The sequence below is a fragment of the Anoplophora glabripennis genome, unplaced genomic scaffold (assembly GCF_000390285.2).
Source record: "Anoplophora glabripennis isolate ALB-LARVAE unplaced genomic scaffold, Agla_2.0 scaffold793, whole genome shotgun sequence".
Lineage (NCBI taxonomy): Eukaryota > Metazoa > Arthropoda > Insecta > Coleoptera > Cerambycidae > Anoplophora > Anoplophora glabripennis.
In genome coordinates this window covers 181,155-200,804 of record NW_019416884.1, presented here as the reverse complement: position 1 = coordinate 200,804, position 19,650 = coordinate 181,155, and the positions used below count along the sequence as shown (strand labels likewise).

The 19,650-nt window shown below is 32.7% G+C and overlaps 1 protein-coding gene across 3 annotated transcripts; it reads left to right on the top strand.

Moving 5' to 3' along the window:
• The first annotated feature begins 323 nt into the window (after nt 1–323).
• On the top strand, nt 324–18,513 carry LOC108913222 (ubiquitin-like modifier-activating enzyme ATG7). 3 transcript variants are annotated; one of them, XM_018718737.1, is made up of 12 exons: nt 324–570; nt 1,641–1,836; nt 1,889–1,999; nt 2,098–2,327; nt 2,505–2,714; nt 2,801–2,945; nt 4,573–4,728; nt 4,788–4,976; nt 8,038–8,208; nt 12,885–13,000; nt 14,854–15,151; nt 18,338–18,513. In XM_018718737.1, exons 1-12 carry the CDS (start codon nt 365–367, stop codon nt 18,368–18,370), a joined length of 2,061 nt encoding a protein of 686 aa, XP_018574253.1. In that variant the 5' UTR covers nt 324–364; the 3' UTR covers nt 18,371–18,513. The 3 variants fall into 3 exon arrangements, with proteins under 3 accessions (XP_018574253.1, XP_018574254.1, XP_018574256.1); XM_018718738.1 differs by lacking the exon at nt 2,098–2,327 and having other exon boundaries at nt 2,518–2,714; XM_018718740.1 differs by lacking the exons at nt 2,098–2,327; nt 2,505–2,714; nt 2,801–2,945.
• Nucleotides 18,514–19,650: the final 1,137 nt, after the last annotated feature.

Sequence of the window (19,650 nt, the reverse complement as noted above, 5' to 3'; positions counted from 1 at the left end):
CGCCATTATTCCATGGCTAGAAATTGGCCTCAATGATTTGGGATCGAGGGGGATTATCCCTCTTTATCCTGCCTCATCTCGTGTAGGCCTGGACAGCCTTCGTAGGTGGGCCCCATCCGTCGTCTACCCCGACCGCAAATGCGGCCGGTGTAGGCGCTTTGTGGGACCTCCTTTTGTCCTGGCTGGGGAGTTCATTGGTGTCAAAAGTTGTAGTGCCCATTCCCCATGCTCCATGGTTTGAGGTTATGTTACTTGTCAATTTTTTTTAGTATTGTATTTTATTTTATAGAATTTATTTCACATCTTGATATTATTGATTTTGATTTTGAAATATAATAAAAGTGTAGAACTGTTCATTACTAAAATGTGTGAAAAAGATGTCGAAAATTTGTCTTACACACAACTTTCTTCTTCAATAAATCCTAGCTTCTGGAATAAATTTACAGAATTAAAATTAGATGTAGACAAATTGAATGAAAAAGAACATGAAATATGGGGTTATTGTAGCATGGTTTGTCGTAAAGAGTGTAATGCATCAATTTTGGAAGTAGATAGCACTTCATTTAATGAGTAAGTATAAATATGAAAGAAAAGTTAATATTATACAGACTGATTAAAAATTCAGTACAAAGAATTCAGGCGCGTATTTTTGAGGTCAAAATAAGACTTTTTTTCCCTCTAAATGTGGGTCCACAAATGCTTAGTTTTCGATATACAGGATGTTAAAGTTTTTGATTTTTTTTTGATTTTTTAGGAATAATGTCCAAACAAATTTGAATGTTGGCATAAAACCTGGGGTACGGGTTTTTTTAAGATGCTAAATTTAAATGTCATTGGTTTTGACGCTGCTTGTAGAGGACGGCACACTTGAATTAAATTGGCCCTAACTTTTTTGCTACCCTGTACATTAACGTTTCGTATTAACGTGTTTATTCCCCTATCAGTTTTAAGTAAGAAAGGCATCCTTGGTCGGAATCTCTCAGGCCAACTGTTTCCGAGATATTCGCTGATGAAGAGTTAAATGCTCACCATATTTTCAAATTTTATTAACTATTTTCCCTGAAAAATTTTAAAATTTATTCACTATCTAATCAGTAATGCAATGATCGTGAATTTTAGCTCTTTACATTTTTTTTATACAATTAAACGTTTTCAAGAAAATCACTGCTGAAAATTGGAAAATATGGTGTGCATTTAACTCTTTATCAGCCAATATCTTAGAAACGGTTGGCCTGAGAGATTTTGAACTAGTATACCTTTTTTGCTTAAAATTGATAAGAGATTAAACGTACTAATACGAAATGTCAATGTACAGGGTAGCAAAAAAGTTAGTGCCAATTTAATTAAAGCGTACCCTTATAGTTGACGCCCTCTACGAGCAGCGTCAAAACCAATGACACATTTAAATTTAGCATCCTAAAAAACCCCCGTACCCCAAGTTTTATGCCAACATTCAAATATGTTTGGAAATTATTCCTAAAAAATAAAGAAATTATAAATTTTAACATCCTGTATATCGAAACCTAAGCGTTTGTGGACCCACGTTTATAGGAAACAAAGTCTTATTTTCACCTCAAAAATACGCCCCTAAATTCTCTGTACTGAATTTTGAATAAACCTGTATTATTTTTATATTTTAGAAAATTTAATGGACAAAATTCATATATACCTTTTCATGGTTCTTTAATAAACAAAAATACCTTAGAACAATTTAAAGAATGTAATAAAATAGATATAATAAATGAAGCGGGCAAAATTGTGTTGGAAAGAATTAAAAATGAGAGTGTCTTATGCAATCCATCTATATTGAATTCATTTTTGGTACTTTCTTTTGCTGTAAGATAGTAATAGTTTTGATATAGAACAAGACTAATATATTTTCCTGTAGGATTTAAAAAAATACCATTATTATTACTGGTTTGCATTCCCAGTACCAAGAGGTTTAATGGTAGAGAAAAATTCATTATGCAGTATTACCGAAGAATTTTCTGAAGCTGAGGTGGGATAATTTTACTAAGTACCCATTTAATTATTAAATAACATATAAGGTGCAATAAGGGCACCCTATTATGTTAATAAAATACATCGTCTTTGTAGGTGCAATTCTTGTGTACAGAGTTTAAAAAACTTGATGACATCCAAAAGACTTACTTTTTGGTAGAAAGTATTCAAAATGGTATAAAACTACACTGTTTGCAAAGTCAAGTGAAAAAAATAAATTTAGAAAATAAAAAACAATTCTATTTTGCCTTTTATAATATTTCTGCTCCATATGCAGAAGTAGGATCACAGCTGAAGAATTATATCACTATGGTTTTGCATTACTGGTAATAGAAAATTGTCTTATATTATGTAGTTAGTATTTTAAATTATTCATAACACATCTAGAAATAGAGAAAATTAACTTGTTTATTATTTACCTACTTCTTATGAATTATTTCAAAAAATATTTGGCTTCAGACTTCAATTATTATACAACTATTTATTAAATTTTATTGTTTTAGTCCATTTTTACAGGGCCAAGTTGCAAATTTTATAGCACTTCACTTGAGTCGTACAAATGATTTTTCAATCACTTGCCACAAAAGTATTATTTACAAATTGAAACTGCCTTCCTTAGAGAAAAATTATACTTGGGTAGGATGGGAGAAAAATGAGCGAGATAAAATGGGGCCTCGATTGGCTAATTTGAAAAATACTCTAGACCCTTACGTGTAAGTTTTTGAATATTTTCTCATTTCGTTTTCATCAAACTTATCTATTTTCAAGTAAAACTGACATCAATAAACTGTATTTGTAGAATTGCTGAAAATTCTATAGATTTAAATCTGAAGCTTATGAAATGGAGAATTTTACCTGATATTAACCTTGAGAAAGTTAAAGAAACAAAATGTCTTATATTGGGATCAGGGACTTTAGGATGTTCTGTCGCAAGAATACTGCTTGTATGTATACACTGTGTTTTTGATTCAATATGAAATAGAACTCAAAAAAGTAAGAATATTTTTCAAATACGTAACAATTTTTTGAAAAATTAAAAATTAAAAAAACATCTTTTAATGTAGATTAAGCATTTTCTCAGAATTATTTCTGCGACACTCTGCGACGCCAAACTTTTCGTGTTACCCCTCAGAAAAAATTGCATGGACCTTGAAGGCCATTGTGGAGTATCATGTCTAAAATGAGGCAGAGCACCATCTTGTAAAAACCAAATAGGTCGTCTTACATTTAAGGGAACAAACCCGAGTACTTCAGGCAAAGTTATTTTGCTAGTGTAGATTCATCCTGGTAATATGAAAATGCTGCATACCATTAATAATATCAGTCTAAATATTACAGGTTTGTTAGAAATTTGTTCAGCAAACATATATAGTAAAGAAACAAAGCTGTATTCTTTTAGAATGGTCAAACTAACATCTTCGACATGCAACATTCTAAATGGCTTAGGTCTTTCAACATGCCCCTAGCAATTTTCCTGTAAATGTCCATTTTTTTCAGCCCTTTGAGAAACATAAATAAATATGCAAAAGGCTGGATGATATCTTAAAGAAAACGCTTAGCCTGCAATCGTGATGCTATAACATTTTTGTGATATTGCTATCATATGAATTAGTTCATCATTACTTAGAATATGGGACATTTTCAACCAAAATTACGAAGCGTATTATTTATAACCCAGTCACCACTACTTTTATAAGTTGTGTTGTGCGTGAGTTATCAGTAAGACAAAACGAAAACAAGAAAGGAAAAACTATCGCTATACAGTATAGACTATAGACTCTTTAATCCGAACTAATTAAAACACGGGCTTAAAGAGATAAGTTCGAATTACCGATATTTTTGGATTACTGGATAGTAAATATATACATATGTAAATATGAAAATTTGATTTTATGTGACTGAAAAGACAAAAAATAACAATTAAACCAAACATTATTGTAAAATATGTCGTATAAATATCACCATGTTTGCATGGCCAATAATATTTCAACTAAAAAGATCTAATCAAGAAAGGTTCCGATTCGCATAAAAGGGTTTCCCCGAGACTGCCGGGGAATTACGTTTTTAGCAGTTACTTTTTATTATGTAGTCTGACTTTATAATCCGAACTATATACGTTAAACCGAATTTTGTTTGAATTAAAGAGTTTTGTTCGGACCATCGAAACAGGCATTCGTCGGATCGTCGGGCCGGATTAGTGGATATTCGGATTAGGGTGAGTTCGGATTAAAGAGTCTATACTGTACTGTGATAATGTAACTAATTCCTAAATCGTTTGTTGACGTTTTAGTTATTAACATGGATATATAGATCAGATGTAGGTCAAATGTATGTCAAATTTCTTTTTCGTTATTTTGAAAAAGTATATTTTTGAAAAATTGACTTGCTTTGTTAAGGTTTATGTTGTTTTAAAAGGGAAACCCCAACTTAAACAAAACCCTGTATAATATAATTTATGTCCTAAGATAGAGAATATTTTATTACAAGTTTTTGCACTTACTGCATATGGAAGTAATTTCTGTTTGCATTAAACTAAATTATATCACTGTAGGTATATTGAATAATTTTCAGGCATGGGGCGTAAGAACGATTACTTTTGTGGATAATTCTACAGTTTCATTTTCCAATCCTGTGCGCCAAAGTTTATTTACCTATCTAGATTCAGTTAAAATGAAACCAAAAGCGTTAGCAGCTGCTGACAATTTAAGAACAATATTTCCTGGAGTAGTAAGATTTTATTTAATGCTAGAGTAGACCCTATAAATTTCTAAATATTCTTTTTTCAGAAAACAGAAGGAGTTCAGTTAGCTATTCCAATGCCAGGTCATACTATTGGAGACAGTTTGACAGAGCAAACAGTAGAAAATGTAAATAAGTTGAAAGTATTAATTGATACTCATGATATGATCTTTTTATTGATGGATTCAAGAGAGAGTAGATGGTTACCTACGTTATTAGCGAACTCAGCCAACAAGGTAATGGCATAAGAATACAAAAACTAATTTAAAAAATCCCAGCAAGACATTCAGTCATGATATAGTAATTAATATATTTCTGCATTTTGTTAATGGTAATGAATGTATTGTGGTTGAATTTGTCGTTGCAGTGATTAGAAACAAGAAAAGGAGATAACTTCAAATACCAAATGTTTTTTTTCAATGGCAATATTTGAATACAAATTTTTTTACTCTAGATAATTATTGACTCCATCTATGAAAATATTTCTTTAACCTACAGAAATATTTGATACAAGAATATACAGAATCATCCTTAACTTAAATATGAGCAAACTTGAGGAATGATAAAAACATAAAATGCTATGGCTGTTTAAAGGCGGCCACTAGTTTTTGTTTTAGATATGGATAAGAATACGTGTAATTTTATAATACATTAAATGATAGCTCAAAATTTTTAAGATGCAGTTTGTATGAGAATAAAATAAATAGATAGTGTCTTATATGTGTGTACAGATCATTAACGGAATAAGTAAGAAACAAATGAAAGAGCAAAATCCGCCCCTTTTGCGTAGTGTGTAGCAAGAGCTGGAAAGGTTGTACAGAGGTCTCCGTGAGCTTAAATTTATCATTATGAAAAATCTAGGTGAGCATAATTCGATGTTTCCAATATTTGCCCGACTTACCCCTACTTAAGGGGTGGAAACCACCCCTAAAACAAGAAAAATGAGAAAATAGTCGATAAATTCTTGGTAAAATTGGGGGAATTTTACATGGCAAGGGTAAAATCAGGAATGTCTTTCTAAAAATGCTCATAATAAACCCACCCCCCGCGTGGGGGTAAAACAAAAGATCTAATTATGGGGCCCGTCTTTCGTATCATTTGTTGGGTAGTGGGGGAAACAAAGTACTTCATGAAGTGGATATCATTCCCCGTCTGCTATCGGCAATAGGGGTGGTTTTACCCCCACGCGGGGGGGGTGTTTTTCACCTTGAGCATTTTTAGGAGGGCATTCTTGATGTTACCCTTGCCATGTGTAATTCCGCCAATTTTTACCCAGATTTTGGTGACCATTTTTTTGTTTTCTTGTTTTAGGGGTGGTTTCCACCCCTTCAGTAGGGGTAACTGATCAGAACCGACAGAAGAACGAATTAAGGCGGCATGTATTTCATATCATTTGGATTTATAAGGAAGAGTGGCACAAAAAAGGCAATTCATGAAGGGAACATCATTTGCCGCCGGTTTTCGGCAATAGGGGTGGTTTTACCCCCACGTGGGGGATGTTTTTCACCTTGAGCATATTTGGAAGAACATCCCTGATCTCTTCCTTGCCATTCAAATTCCCGCCAATTTTTACCAAGAATTGATCGACCATTTTCTCACGTTTCTTGTTTTAGGGGTGGTTTCCACCCCTTAAGTAGGGGTAAGTTGGACAAATATTGGAAACATCGAATTATGCTCAACTAGATTTTTCATGACAATCAATTTAAGCCCAAGGAGACCTCTGGACGACCTTCCCTGTTCTTGCTACACATTACGCAAAAACGGGTGAAAAAATGGGTTTTTTTGCGGTTACTCTTTAAATACTAGCACTCTGAATTCATTTTGAGGGATTTCTTTTTGTAAATTCAAGGCTTTATTATCAAAAATTGTGTATATTATTTTTTTATCAATTTTCCTGGCAGTATACCTACGGATTCCATTTTGAAAGAACAACTCGCCTTTTGATACTATCCACCAATCAATCCAATTTTTCGTATCTTCGTAGTATTAGAAGCACTGTCCAGTCAGTCTGTTCTATGGATCGGAACAAGTAGTAATCCGATGGAGTAATATCTGGTGAATATGGTGGGTGGGGTAAAACATTCCATTTCAGCGTTAAGTATTTTTCTACTTCATGAGTAACGTGGTCGAGCGTTGTCATGTTGAAAAATTATTTTATTATGTCTTTGCTACAATTACTGCCATTATTTCTTTAATGCATGGCTCAAACGCAATAATTGTGTTTGGTAGCGTTCACCAGTGATGATTTCATTTGGTTGAAGCGGCTTATAGTACACAATACCAGGCTGGTCCCACCAAATATAGAGCATGAGTTTTGAACCAAGAATATTCGGCCTTGTCGTTGAAGTTATTGCATAACCCCACAATTTTCAATGCTTAGGATTATTATAGCATATCCATTTTTCATCACCGGTGAGTAATGCTTCCAATTCTACATCTTCGAACTTGTTGAAATCATCACTTTCAAAACGTCGAGACCAATACAATACTAATACGGCTTTATCGATGGAGTATGTTCACTGTAAATTTCCAAAAGCACTCGAAGACTTTCAGCAGCACTATTATTTGAATTAAAGTAAAACTTCCCGCAAATGATGTTTTGTTGGCTCATAATTCTACATCTTTGGAGCTGAGAAAAAATATGTTCATTATACTGCAGCAAAATGATACATAATAAAAAGTAAGAGTCTAATGACACAGCTTTGATATAAATATAGTTACAAAAGTGTCCGATGCAATAAAGCATAAGTTATGCCATCTATTGTAAGTCTCTCAAAGTTAATTCACAGTCCCAGTATTTTATATTAAATATACCATGAAAACTTTTTTTAGGTGCTAATGTTTGAGTAATTATTGTATTATCAATTTTTTGAATCCAATATCAAATAACACGGCATTATCCTCACCTCTTCACTTGGTCTATCCCAGTTTTTTAATCATTACAGGTTGGTTATGCAAGAAGAAACTAAATTGTTTTTTTAACTACAATATTAAAGTAATTGAAATAAACTAGAATATACCAGGAATTAATAAATCTTTATAGAAATTTATATGAGTGTTTTGAGAATAATGTCTATTTCGGTTAAAAAATAATTATTGCAATTTTCAAAAAATAGGCGTCTTAAAAAAATTGATGTATTTTTAGGAAGTTATAACTCGAAATATAGTCACGCTTAGATCTTTTTTCATAAAGATATGTGAACTACATTAGTTGTCTGTGTGAAAATAAGTTCAAAATACTATAACTTAAGTCATATAATGACTATATAAAGATTACTATAAAAATAATTTTTTCAGATTGTTATCAATGCAGCCCTAGGGTTTGATACTTATTTAGTAATGCGACATGGGATTAGGGATGAGAATAACGAAATGTCTGGACCAATTAACAGCCTTGAAGGTTATAAATGTATAAAAGGCACTGAATTGGGTTGTTACTTTTGTAATGATGTCACAGCACCAGGAAATGTGAGAATTATGTAAAATATACAATACACACGGTGTAACTTTGAGTCGGGGTTAGATTTTTAGGGGTAATGGTACGTGTTCGTCTGTAATTCTAATCTGAACTTATTATTATTTTTTAATCAAATGAATTACAATTGAGTTGAGTTACAATTCGTTTTTAAGCTACACTTATACTCTATGCCACCACTAGGCAGCTCCCGAACTTAGTTGTATATACACGCCTATTAATGTTGACTGTTAACAAACGCCAACATTAAAAAAATTTTCAGGTGTTTTAAAAAAATTTGTACTTGCATGATTTAATAAATATTAACTAATATTCTTATGTGGATAGAAATATGCTACTAACTGTAAGTAAAACTAATTTGTTGTAAAAAAAAAATAAAAAACAATTTAGTTTTCGCGACTCAATTCGAGAAAACTTCTGATTATGTATCGGAGGTAACCTCTATATAAATATGAACCCATTCAAAGTTACACTCTCTATATCTATTTATTATTGCAATTCATGAAATGGATACAAATGGAAAGGGTACAGTAAAACCTTGCCGTTCGCGGATTTAAATTTACGCGGAAGCCATCCATGTCACCTTTTCTTTGCCGTTCGCGGGACGTTTGCTTTGTCCTTCGCGGTCCGAATTTTACACATAATTCTACAGATGAAAACCTGATTATGAGAAACCACAAACAATCATAAGTGTACATATGCAAGAACTCGATAACAAACCCTTGGCCTTGTCTCAATTCATCAATTTTTGAGGATAGCATAAACACATTTGAAATTGCTTATTTACTGCTTTCTCGTAAATAGGATCCAAAGCAGTGAATGTATGGGCAGCTTTTAAAGTGATAGGTTGACGATTCTACACAGATGGTGGGACTATGATTTTAACTTAAAAACTAAAATCATGCTTCTTTGTATTTAGTCTGAAATTTACCTTCGTGGCCTAGGTGAAAAATTTATTAAATACTTTGTGTTTGTTTTAATTGTTAACACATAAATTAACATTCGGAAAATTATGTCCTTAAAAGCAAAGCTTCTGTCGTAGACTTGTCTATAAAAAGGTGCAGAAAAGTGTTATTTTTAAATGATAAAGTGAAAATTTTAGACAAACTGAAATGTGGTTCAAGTGCTGCATCTGTTGCATCTGAATATGGAGTAAATGAGTCAACTGTCCGATACATAAAAAAAAAACGGAAGACAAAATCAGATCTTCGGTACAAGTTTCAGCTAAACTCACCCTAAAAACCGATTATGTAAGACGTAGAAATCCCTATACAGGGTGTCCCATTTTAATGTCCCACCTCAAATATCTCGAAACCCGAGCAGAATGAGGAAAAATGTTCTAGACAAAAGTTATAGGGTTCGGACGGGGACATACGATGGTGACCTTGAAAATGACCTTGAAGTCGATTTTCAAGGTCAAACGAGGGTCAACTTCGATTTTTCAAATGAAAACCCCTATTTTTTATTGCAGGATCGTATTCTACGGAAAAAAATACAAACTTTTTGCAGGAAACTTTTTTTTCGAAAATGCATTTTTTTCCGAGTTTTTCACGAATTTCGTTCGTCATGTTGCTTGAAGTGTCAGATGGATCCTATTGACCACTAGGACAGACTGGGGTATTATTTCACCAGAAACACTAGTACTCGATACAACGGTGGTTGTGTAACTAATCCGGAACAGCGAAATTTCAACTCTCCGAATTAACACACATAAGGATCGTCTGGACAAAGTGAAGAGGGGGCGCGTGTGTTTCTCTATTATTTTGAATAGCTGTAAACAATTTTCACCTGATAAAATCAAAGGTGTGAGAGGAACAGTTCAAGACAAGGATAAAATTGCTGCCAAAAAATTGAGGGGAACGCACGCCCCCGTTCCTCTCCTCAGAGAACTCTAGCAGTCTCATGTGTGTTGATTTGATTTGTCAAGTTTGTGTTATTTTCTGTTTTTCTCTTTTCCGGCAGCAGCGCGATCGGTAGGGGCAGATGGGGTAGCGCGCCTCTCCTGCCATGCTCATGTAATCTTCAAGCGTCTTCGAACATGCGGTAGGGGCCCGAGAGTTGCGCGATGGCACGTTCTCGCTCGGTCTCTTCGCTCTCGCGGTAATGCTGATTATTGGATCGTACCGAACAATTGAAAAATTTGATAATTTGATAAGTTCCGTTGCCCTGCTCTCCTGCTCTCGAGCATTGAAGACTCAGGCAGCGAGTAATGCATGAATCCCAGCCAGAATCCATCTGACACTTCAAACAACATGACGAACGAAATTCGTGAAAAACGGAGAAAAATGCATTTTCGAAAAAAAAGTTTCCTGCAAAAAGTTTGTATTTTTTTCCGTAGAATACGATCCTGCAATAAAAAATAGGGGTTTTCGTTTGAAAAATCGAAGTTGACCCTCGTTTGACCTTGAAAAAATCGACTTCAAGGTCATTTTCAAGGTCACCATCGTATGTCCCCCTCCGAACCCTATAACTTTTGTCTAGAACATTTTTCCTCATTCTGCTCGGGTTTCGAGATATTTGGGGTGGGACATTAAAATGGGACACCCTGTATAGAGAAAATGGAAATAATGCTCAATCTTTGGATAGACGATGAAATAAACAAAATTGCTTCTTTAAGTTTTATGATAATTAGAACGAAAGCTGCAAGCATTTGTCAACCTTCAGGATTCTGTACCTCTTGCAACAACAAGTAAAGAACCTGAGCTTACTTTCCAAGCAAGCAGGGGCTGGTTTGATAATTTAAAAAAACGTTTCAACCTTTACAATTGGTAGGTGAATTAGCTTCTACCGATTGTGAAGCGGTTAGGACCTTCCCGGCTAAACTGCTCGCGCATATTGAAGAAGAAAGATACCATCCAGATCAAGTATTTAGCGCAGATGAAACTGGGCTTTTTTGGAAAAAGATGCTGACCAGGACGTATATATCACGAGATGCAAAAGTGGCAGCTGGATTTAAAGTTGCCAAAGATCGTTTAACTTTAGTGTACTGTGGAAACGCTTCTAGTGATTTTAAGTGCAAACCATTGCTGGTCTATAGTGCAGAAAATCCTCGTGCATTAAAAAATCAAAAAAAATATGAGTTGCCCGTTTTCTGGAGAGCCAACTAGATAGCTTGGGGTAACTGCACAAACCTTTGAAGACTGGTTCCAAAACTGTTTCTGTACTGAAGTAAAGAAATATTTAGAGAAAAAAAACATGGCATTTAAAGTTTTACTTTTAGTAGATAATGCCTCTGGGCATCCACAAACATTAGGAGCTGACACATTGAAGTCATGTTTTTTCCCCCGAATACTACGTCCTTGTTGCAACCTTTAGATCAAGGCATTATTGCAATGTTTAAGGCTTACTATACCAGACGTAGTTTTTCTCATATTTTGCACCATTTGGAAGAAAATCCAGAAATATCTGTTAAAGAATGCTGGAACTAATTTACTATTTTAAATGCAATAGAAAATATTGCTGCCTCCTGGGCGGAGGTCAAATTGTCAACCGTTAATGCACGCTGGAAGAAGCTATGGCGTCGGTGTGTTCAGGAAAGTGCAGTAGAATCAGATTAAAAAAAAAATTGAAAAAATTGTAGAAATAAGTAGACAAGTGGGGAGGGAAGAAAATCTAGAGGCCGAAGATGTGGAAGAATTGACCCAAAATGAAGACGACGGTCTCACTTATACAGAACTTGAAGAACTAACTCGAGAAGACTTCATTTTGAGTTCAGAATAGGATGAAGAAGAGACCAGTGTTATGAATCCATTAACAACAAAAAGTGTACAAGGAGCGTTAGACAAAATGTCGCAGTTAAAACGTGAGATCATTGAGATAGATCTAGATATACAGCGGAGTATGGTTATTAGCAGAGGATTGGATAACCTCTTTTCACCATACAAAGAACTTTTAAAAGAATTGAAAACCCATCAAATTCAAAAAACAATGACAGACTTTTTCCAGAAGAAGTCTCCCAGAATCTGTACCACCAAGTACACAAAATTAAGTTTGTAAGTGTTTAAGTGTTTTTGTTTCCGAAAAGTCATTTGCCTTATGTTTTAAAATCGATTCAATGTATGCTAACTGTCGGAGTGGTTGAGTGGAATGAATCGTTTTATTTGGAACACATAACTCCAATTATTTATTGATAAAAACAAGAATTGTTATAAATGACTAATACAGAAATACAATATATCGAAAGTAGACGCGGCGTGTTTGAATGCTCGGAAAGAACTAACTGGGTGGTCGGTCGGTCCTCGGTGCCCTCCGTACTTGCAGGTCAAGAAACTGTCCCTTCGGTTGTTTATTACTTTATTACTCTTTGGGTTGCTGAATATATTACATCTAGTCCATGCAATATCGTTAATATTCAACACTAACCTTAAACAATTATGAAATTCAAAATTCATATTCCAGAATAAATATACATAAATATATAAATAACTGAATTATGTTTCTGATATTTAATTGTTTAAAACACTAACATAATGACTTGTGCATTGCGGATTTGCGCTTCGTGTGAATCTTCCGGAACCTATCCCCCCGCGAACGACAAGGTTTTATTGTATTCTTATATCTCGAGACCTTCAGTCTCAATAAGATAGGCAGAGTTTATCATGAAATTTTGTAGTGTGCTCAAAAATTGTACAGTTCTGTTAATATTGTTAAATTTAAATCTATGTTTTAGACACTGAAAGATAGAACATTAGACCAACAGTGCACTGTAACCAGACCGGGTGTCTCGCATATTGCTGGTGCTCTGGCAGTTGAATTAGCTATTTCTGTTTTACAACATAAAGATGGGTAAGTAATTCAGGTTATTTTTGTTCAATACTGTAGACTTCCAGTAAAAACGTTCGTCACTCAAAAGTCTGACCTATTTATACTAATATCACAGCAAATAAAACAATCAGCAGTCTAGGTTTCGGGCGGCATCTTTGATCTATTGAAATTCAGTGTGTTGCGTCACCGACCGCCATTTGAGGATAGAGGACAGGGCCTGATTAGGGATATTTGCAATTTTCACTCTCCTCGTTCAGGACTGTATTATCGATATTTATATAAATATATTTTCTAAAAATGTATAAGCCGCTTAACAAACACACAATTAAGGAAAAGTAATTACATACGAGAATTTAAATTTTTTAAATAATTTGATGCGGTTTTCATTTTTAACTAACTAACTACCTACTTTTTTAACATTATCATTTTTAATGTACCTACCTACAGAATATACCTATAACAGTTTAATAGTTTAAAGTTTCAACACACAGCAAATAAGAGTTTAATAGTAACACACACATACAATTAATAGTTTTAAACACACTGAATCAGAAAGGGTTTAATGATAATGATAATAACACATAAAAAATCACTCGCCGACTGAACACAATGAACATCAAATGGTAAGACTGACCAGTACCATGCCACTGCCGTTTCTGACAAGTTCTAGCCTCAAATGGCGGCCTGCGCGAGGGGATGCGCATATCGTTCCCGCCAACTACAGCTAGACTGCTGATTGTTTTATTTGCTGTGCTAATATCACACAGTAATTGTAATCTGTACCTAGGATTCTTTTGGAAAATATGGCCATAAATGCCCAACTGGCTGAAAAAATACTTTGTGAGTTTTGAATTACAATTTCCAGATCAAATATATTTTAAATTTATTGTAGTAAGTTACTTCTACTTAAAAGTACATAACTTTCATAAATGATCACAAGCCACGTGGCCAGTAATTTTGTTTCGAACAGTAACTTTATTTCCTTCGTGATAGTAATTAAATTTTTGTAAAATTAAAAATTCTTAAAACCGTAAGATAAAGATTACATTAAAACACATCATTCTGTCTCACCTGTTGGAGATTTTTATTCAACTAATCAGTGATTGCATTATCTCGAACGTAGACATAACGGTTTGTCGTTGTTCATTGTAAACAAATCATTTATATTAAGAATTTTCTACATAACTTAGCAACCCCACACTAAAGTTATAAACTGTTTATTTTGCCATATATAGAATTTTCTTGGGAATCCCTATATTTAAAAATATACAGGTTGTTCCATTTAAAAAATGTAATATTTGGCGTGTCACGTTTTTACTCATCGCCCTGTATGTATCAAATTAATTTTGTAGTTTAGATTTCTTGATTCTATATAACTTTTATATAAACTTTTTTTCTGTATTCTGAATAACAAGGGAGTTATTTTACTTTCTCACACTAATGGCCCACCCTGTATATAATTTCTGGGAAATATCTTGAGGCTTTTGCCAACAGTTATTATTATATACATATTATGAAATAAAGTAGGTAATTTTTTACAGCTAATTTATTAGTCATAACATTCAGATAATAAATAATAATTCATATTTCAATTTCTTAATTTTAAACAGTTAAATACTTCCTGGATAAAAAAACTGTTTAGGGTGATAAAAAATGTGCAAGATAATTAGTATTATTAATTGAACATTTTTTGATGGTCACTTATAAAATTCAGTTTCCATTTTCTTTTAATCATTCAGAACTGACAATTTTTTTACATACCATTATTAGTTTCTTTTTTATTTAATAAATTACCAGGAAGCTATGCTTATACTTTTAATTATAAATAAGAATTATATTAATATCGTATTAAAATAAAAATATTATTTTTGCAGTGCAAGAGCCCCTGCTTTTTATAAATCATCGCAAAATCCACCTGTACAGGATTTGAACCCAGATAACGAGTGTCTATTAGGACTTATCCCTCATACGATAAGAGGCTTTTTATCATCGTTTGAACAAATATTACCTGCAACTGAGAAGTACAAGCATTGCGTAGCATGCTCCGACATGGTCTTAAAAGAATATAGCGAAAATGGTATGGATTTTCTGTTGAAAGTTTTTAATAGCTCAAAACATTTAGAGGATGTCACAAAATTAACTGAAATGTTCAAAGAGATAGACTTCGGAGATGTAAGTATTTTGTAATTGTAATTTATTAAGAATTAACTTAGTACAGAATGTAAAACTACAACATGTCAAAAATGAAGGATCGTGTTCGACATCCAAATTTAAGAATTTCATAAAATGGGTAACTAGATATTGTGGAGTTGCTTGATTTGTTTCGGTGTTGCCATATTTATTTATTCTCTAGCGATTTCCTAATATAATTTGGAAGTAAAATATTCTGGGAATTTAGACGATGCTTAATTTTGTCATTCAAATTGTGGCGTTGTTTTCAAATGCATGCATACTAGTTGATGACCTATGATGAAAATTGCATACTTTAAAACTTCGCAAAGGTTTATTTATAATACAAAAATTTTGGTAAATTATGCACATGAATAAATGCATACATAGTTTGGAGAAATTTTATCCACATTTATAAATTTTACTAATATCTGTTTGAAACTTGTGCTCTTCAGGGGTGACTTGTTACAGAAGTTTGCCTCCCAAACATATAAGAAAACATGCTACTACAATACACTGTATGGCAGAAAACTGATAAAATTAAGAGGGCTCTATAACCAATAGGCAACCAGCAATACACTTTTATAGATTTTATTTCACAGTTTGTCTAAATATGAATTACTGCACAAATAACAAACTTTCCTCCATTGTAACGTAGATTTATTATAAAATGGAGTTATTTTGAAAATCAAATTACTTTTTGTTGTAAAGAAATTTGTAATTTGCCACTTTTGAACAAGTGGCATCGTAAATTACAAATTTCTTTACACCAAAAAGTAATTTAAGTTTAAAACTAAGTTTTATAGAAAATCTGCGTTAAAATGGGGGAAAGTCTGTTATTATTATTATTAATTCATATTTTGGCAAACTGTGTAATAAAATCTATAAAAATGTATTGCTGGTTGCCTGTTTGCTATAGAGCCCTCTTACTGCATGTAGGTGCTTTCCTGGTAAATATACAAAGAGATATAGATTTATGAAATAAGACTTACTGTTCAGAATTAATACAATAGTGAAGAATATTGAAAGAAAATGTGTCAGAAGTTGTTAAAATTTCATCTACAATATTTATTGAAACATGGGAGACTGCATCAAAGGTTTTTTAAAGGGGTAACGCCACTAGAGGTTGGGGAAATTAAAAAATATCAATAATTGTTGATTTAGTGACCATTAAAGAAATATTGAAAACACGAAAAATTTTGCATTAAATTGTTAATAACAAGGAAAATTGTTAATCAGTCGAAAAATTCCTACAATGTTCCCTGAGTTATGTTATTGTGAAATCCTGTACAAAATTTCAAGTTGATTAAATGAAAACTTTTTGAGTTATGTTTCCAGCCAGTTAAAAAAAGTGGTTTCTCGAAAAACGCTTGTAAAGTTTTTGTTGCCATTCAGCATAAGAAATTTGTTATATACTTCAATCAGCGATGCCTGCATCATATAGTTGGCCTTCTATGTTGATATTTTCACCCTCTTCTTTTCAGATTTATCATTCAATCTGGCCTTTATAATAGCTAACTCTCGCGTGCTTCTCACGAGTTACAACAAGTACTCCTGCAGCGTCCTGCGAGTGGTTGCGCTCCCCCTCGAAAAAACTCGTGTTCCCAATTTTTCCCCTCGCCTAAAATTGTTTCTTTTATTCTTCACATAATAAATCAGAAATCAATTTTTTTAAAATTCCTGCTTAATGAATTTGACGTTTTACTGGAAAATATATTTTTTTGTCAATTTAGAAATGGAATGAAAATTAAATCTTGATTTTTTTGCCTAGATTTAAAATTGTTTAAATAATTTTACTAAAGGTACCACAATACGTTCTTTTATTTAAATATATTTTTTTCAACTGTGTGCCATAATTATTTATATATTTTTTATTTTGAAAGTTTTAACACCCTATATCCAGAGTTGCAAGTCTAAATATTCGTATAAGAAAATATGCTTTAATTTTGAAGAATCTTTTTCCTTTTTGACACGCTGTTGTGTTACAAATTGTATTGTGCACAATAGGTACCTACCTACATTGTGTTGGTTTATGCATTAGTCCAGTTGGTAGAGGTTCGGCATGTGTCAAATCTTGATAACCCCGAAATAACTACACAGGCCTACTTTAAATGATGAGTACAATTACAGGCTAATTTGCTGACAAAGTATTTTATCAGGAAAAAAAGTAATTAACAATTTAATAGTGAACATTTTTTTTTTTTAGTAGTTTTCTTTAAATAACTCAGCGGGATGACTTTGTAACGAAAAAATGCTTAGGACATGATTTTGTTTGTAATAAAAATAGCTACAAAATGGCGGTGGTCCGATTACGAGATTTGAAATAACAAAGCCGTGAGATTGAAAAAACGGTATAAGTAGCTTAGGATCTAAACGATGAAAATCATTATTTTTTTTTAATTGTAGGTAATTGTGCTGGTTGATCTACCGTGATGGAATATTTTATAAATATACATATATATAAAAATTAAAAAAACGGTGACGTATAAAACTAGGGTGACATATAAAACCTTACCAAAGCTGCAAAAATGAAGATAATTGAATTTTGCAAATTGCTTTTGGTTTCTGCATATTTACACTATGTGTGTACCAAATTTCAAGTATCAGCAAAGCTTCGAACAAATTTGGCAAAGTTTCGAGTTTCAGATGCCGATGGATGTATAAAACCTTATAGAACAAAAAGTTTTACTCTTCTGATTTTCGACTTTAGCGTTATTATTGTATATACATTGAACTATAGTTTTTGAAAGTTTTGTCACTTTTTTTTATAATTGACATTTTTACAGCAACTTTAAAAAAATGACGTTTTATACCGTTTTTTCAATTTCAAGGCTTTGTTATTGCAATTTTCGTAATCGGACCACCGCTATTTTGTAGCTATTTTTATTACGAACAAAATTATGTCCTAAGCATTTTTTCGTATAAAGTCATCCCGCTGAGTTATTTAAAGAAAACTACTAAAAAAATTTTTTTTCAAGATTAAATTGTTAATAACTTTTTTTCCTGATAAAATACTTTGTCAGCAAATTAGCCTGTTATTGTACTCATCATTTAAAGTATTCCTGTGTAGTTATTTCCAAGTTATCAAGGAAATGTCACCAACAGTAACATTTCGGCCTCTGCCGACTGGACTACATTAGGATATAGAAAAATTCCAAATAATATTAACATAAGAGGTATTTTTTTTAGGTTTTGGAATTCAGTGATGAAGATTTTCAATAAATAAATGTATTAATTTTCCAACTCCAGCATATTTATTAAAGATGAATATTTGCTTTATGTGTATCTTTCATGAAACCATAAATTTTAGGTGTTTTAGGATGGGCATAATGCATTTTTGTATATATTTTAAAATTGTATTTAATAAAAACCTAAACAAAGTATTTTTTTACTTATTTTTTTTTTTTTATTAATTTATTGCTAGTGCCTGTGTTTCGAGCTGGACAGTGGATATCTTAAAAATTCAAGGACAATCAAATTGGAAAAGTTATGGAATCTGGTGATGAATAACAAGACTAAACTAAAAATTTTTATTTTGATTTAAATTATTTTGAATAGAAATGGAAAGAACAGTTTAACTCCAACACTATTAGGACCCTTTTGTGTGAAAATTTCAAATATACAATGTGTCTCCGGATGGGACAAAGCGTGGTTGTAAACTTCAAAGTTCTCGGAACAACTTTATTAAATACAGTTTTTAACAAAAACAATAATTAAAGGCACTTTGCTCAAGGAAAATTTCACATTGTGAAATTTTTTGGACACCATGTATGTTTTGCTTTTATTACATATTTGATTACTGTCCATGGCTTCCCAAGATAAGCAAAATTTTTATCAAGAATAACACACTGTATGCAATCATATTAGTCATGATGCCTATCAGGGCTAAGAGACAGTAGGCTTTTTTTTGTAAAGTAGTTCCTACGTTGTAATATGAGTGAATGAACACATTAAATCACCACAATACAACAAAGATAAAAGAAGATAGAAATAGTAACTACAAGTCAGATATTTATCAATATTCGTTGCAAAAAAAGCCTAGTATTCATCTTTTGTTTTTCTTATGGATTAAATTTCCCTTTTCATAATTCCACTCATTTTACCGACTATGATTACGATGTTATACCTATGATACGACTTGCTTTTATTTTACTTAATCAAATTATTCTCTTTTATAAAGTGCTTTGAAAACAAAACTTCTATAATATAAGGCAAGTTTGGTATTGACATCTAGATGCTCTGGATATATTTCTTTGTCTTTTTATCTGTTAAGTCCCGTTTACACGCTCGTGCAGTTTGCGCCAATTGACTTGTGCAAGCAAGTTTGCACAAGTAAATCATTGTATGTAAACGGAAGCATGACATTTACCGAAAAGTTTGGCTTGAATCCTTGTCCTGCTAGAAAAATTGCATGAGGTTGGTGCTGTTGCATGAGCGTGTGAACGGGATTGCACCAATCTTCCAGTCTAGCGCCTGCGCATTGATGACAGTTGTAATCACTC

What these genes read in the sequence shown, in the direction of transcription:
- LOC108913222 (XM_018718737.1), top strand. Translation starts at nt 365, where the DNA reads ATGTGTGAAAAAGATGTCGAAAATTTGTCTTACACACAACTTTCTTCT. An exon ending in TAGCGAACTCAGCCAACAAG is followed by an intron (nt 4,977 to 8,037) that starts GTAATGGCATAA and finishes TAATTTTTTCAG; the next exon opens with ATTGTTATCAATGCAGCCCT. An exon ending in AAGAGATAGACTTCGGAGAT is followed by an intron (nt 15,152 to 18,337) that starts GTAAGTATTTTG and finishes TATTTTTTTTAG; the next exon opens with GTTTTGGAATTCAGTGATGA.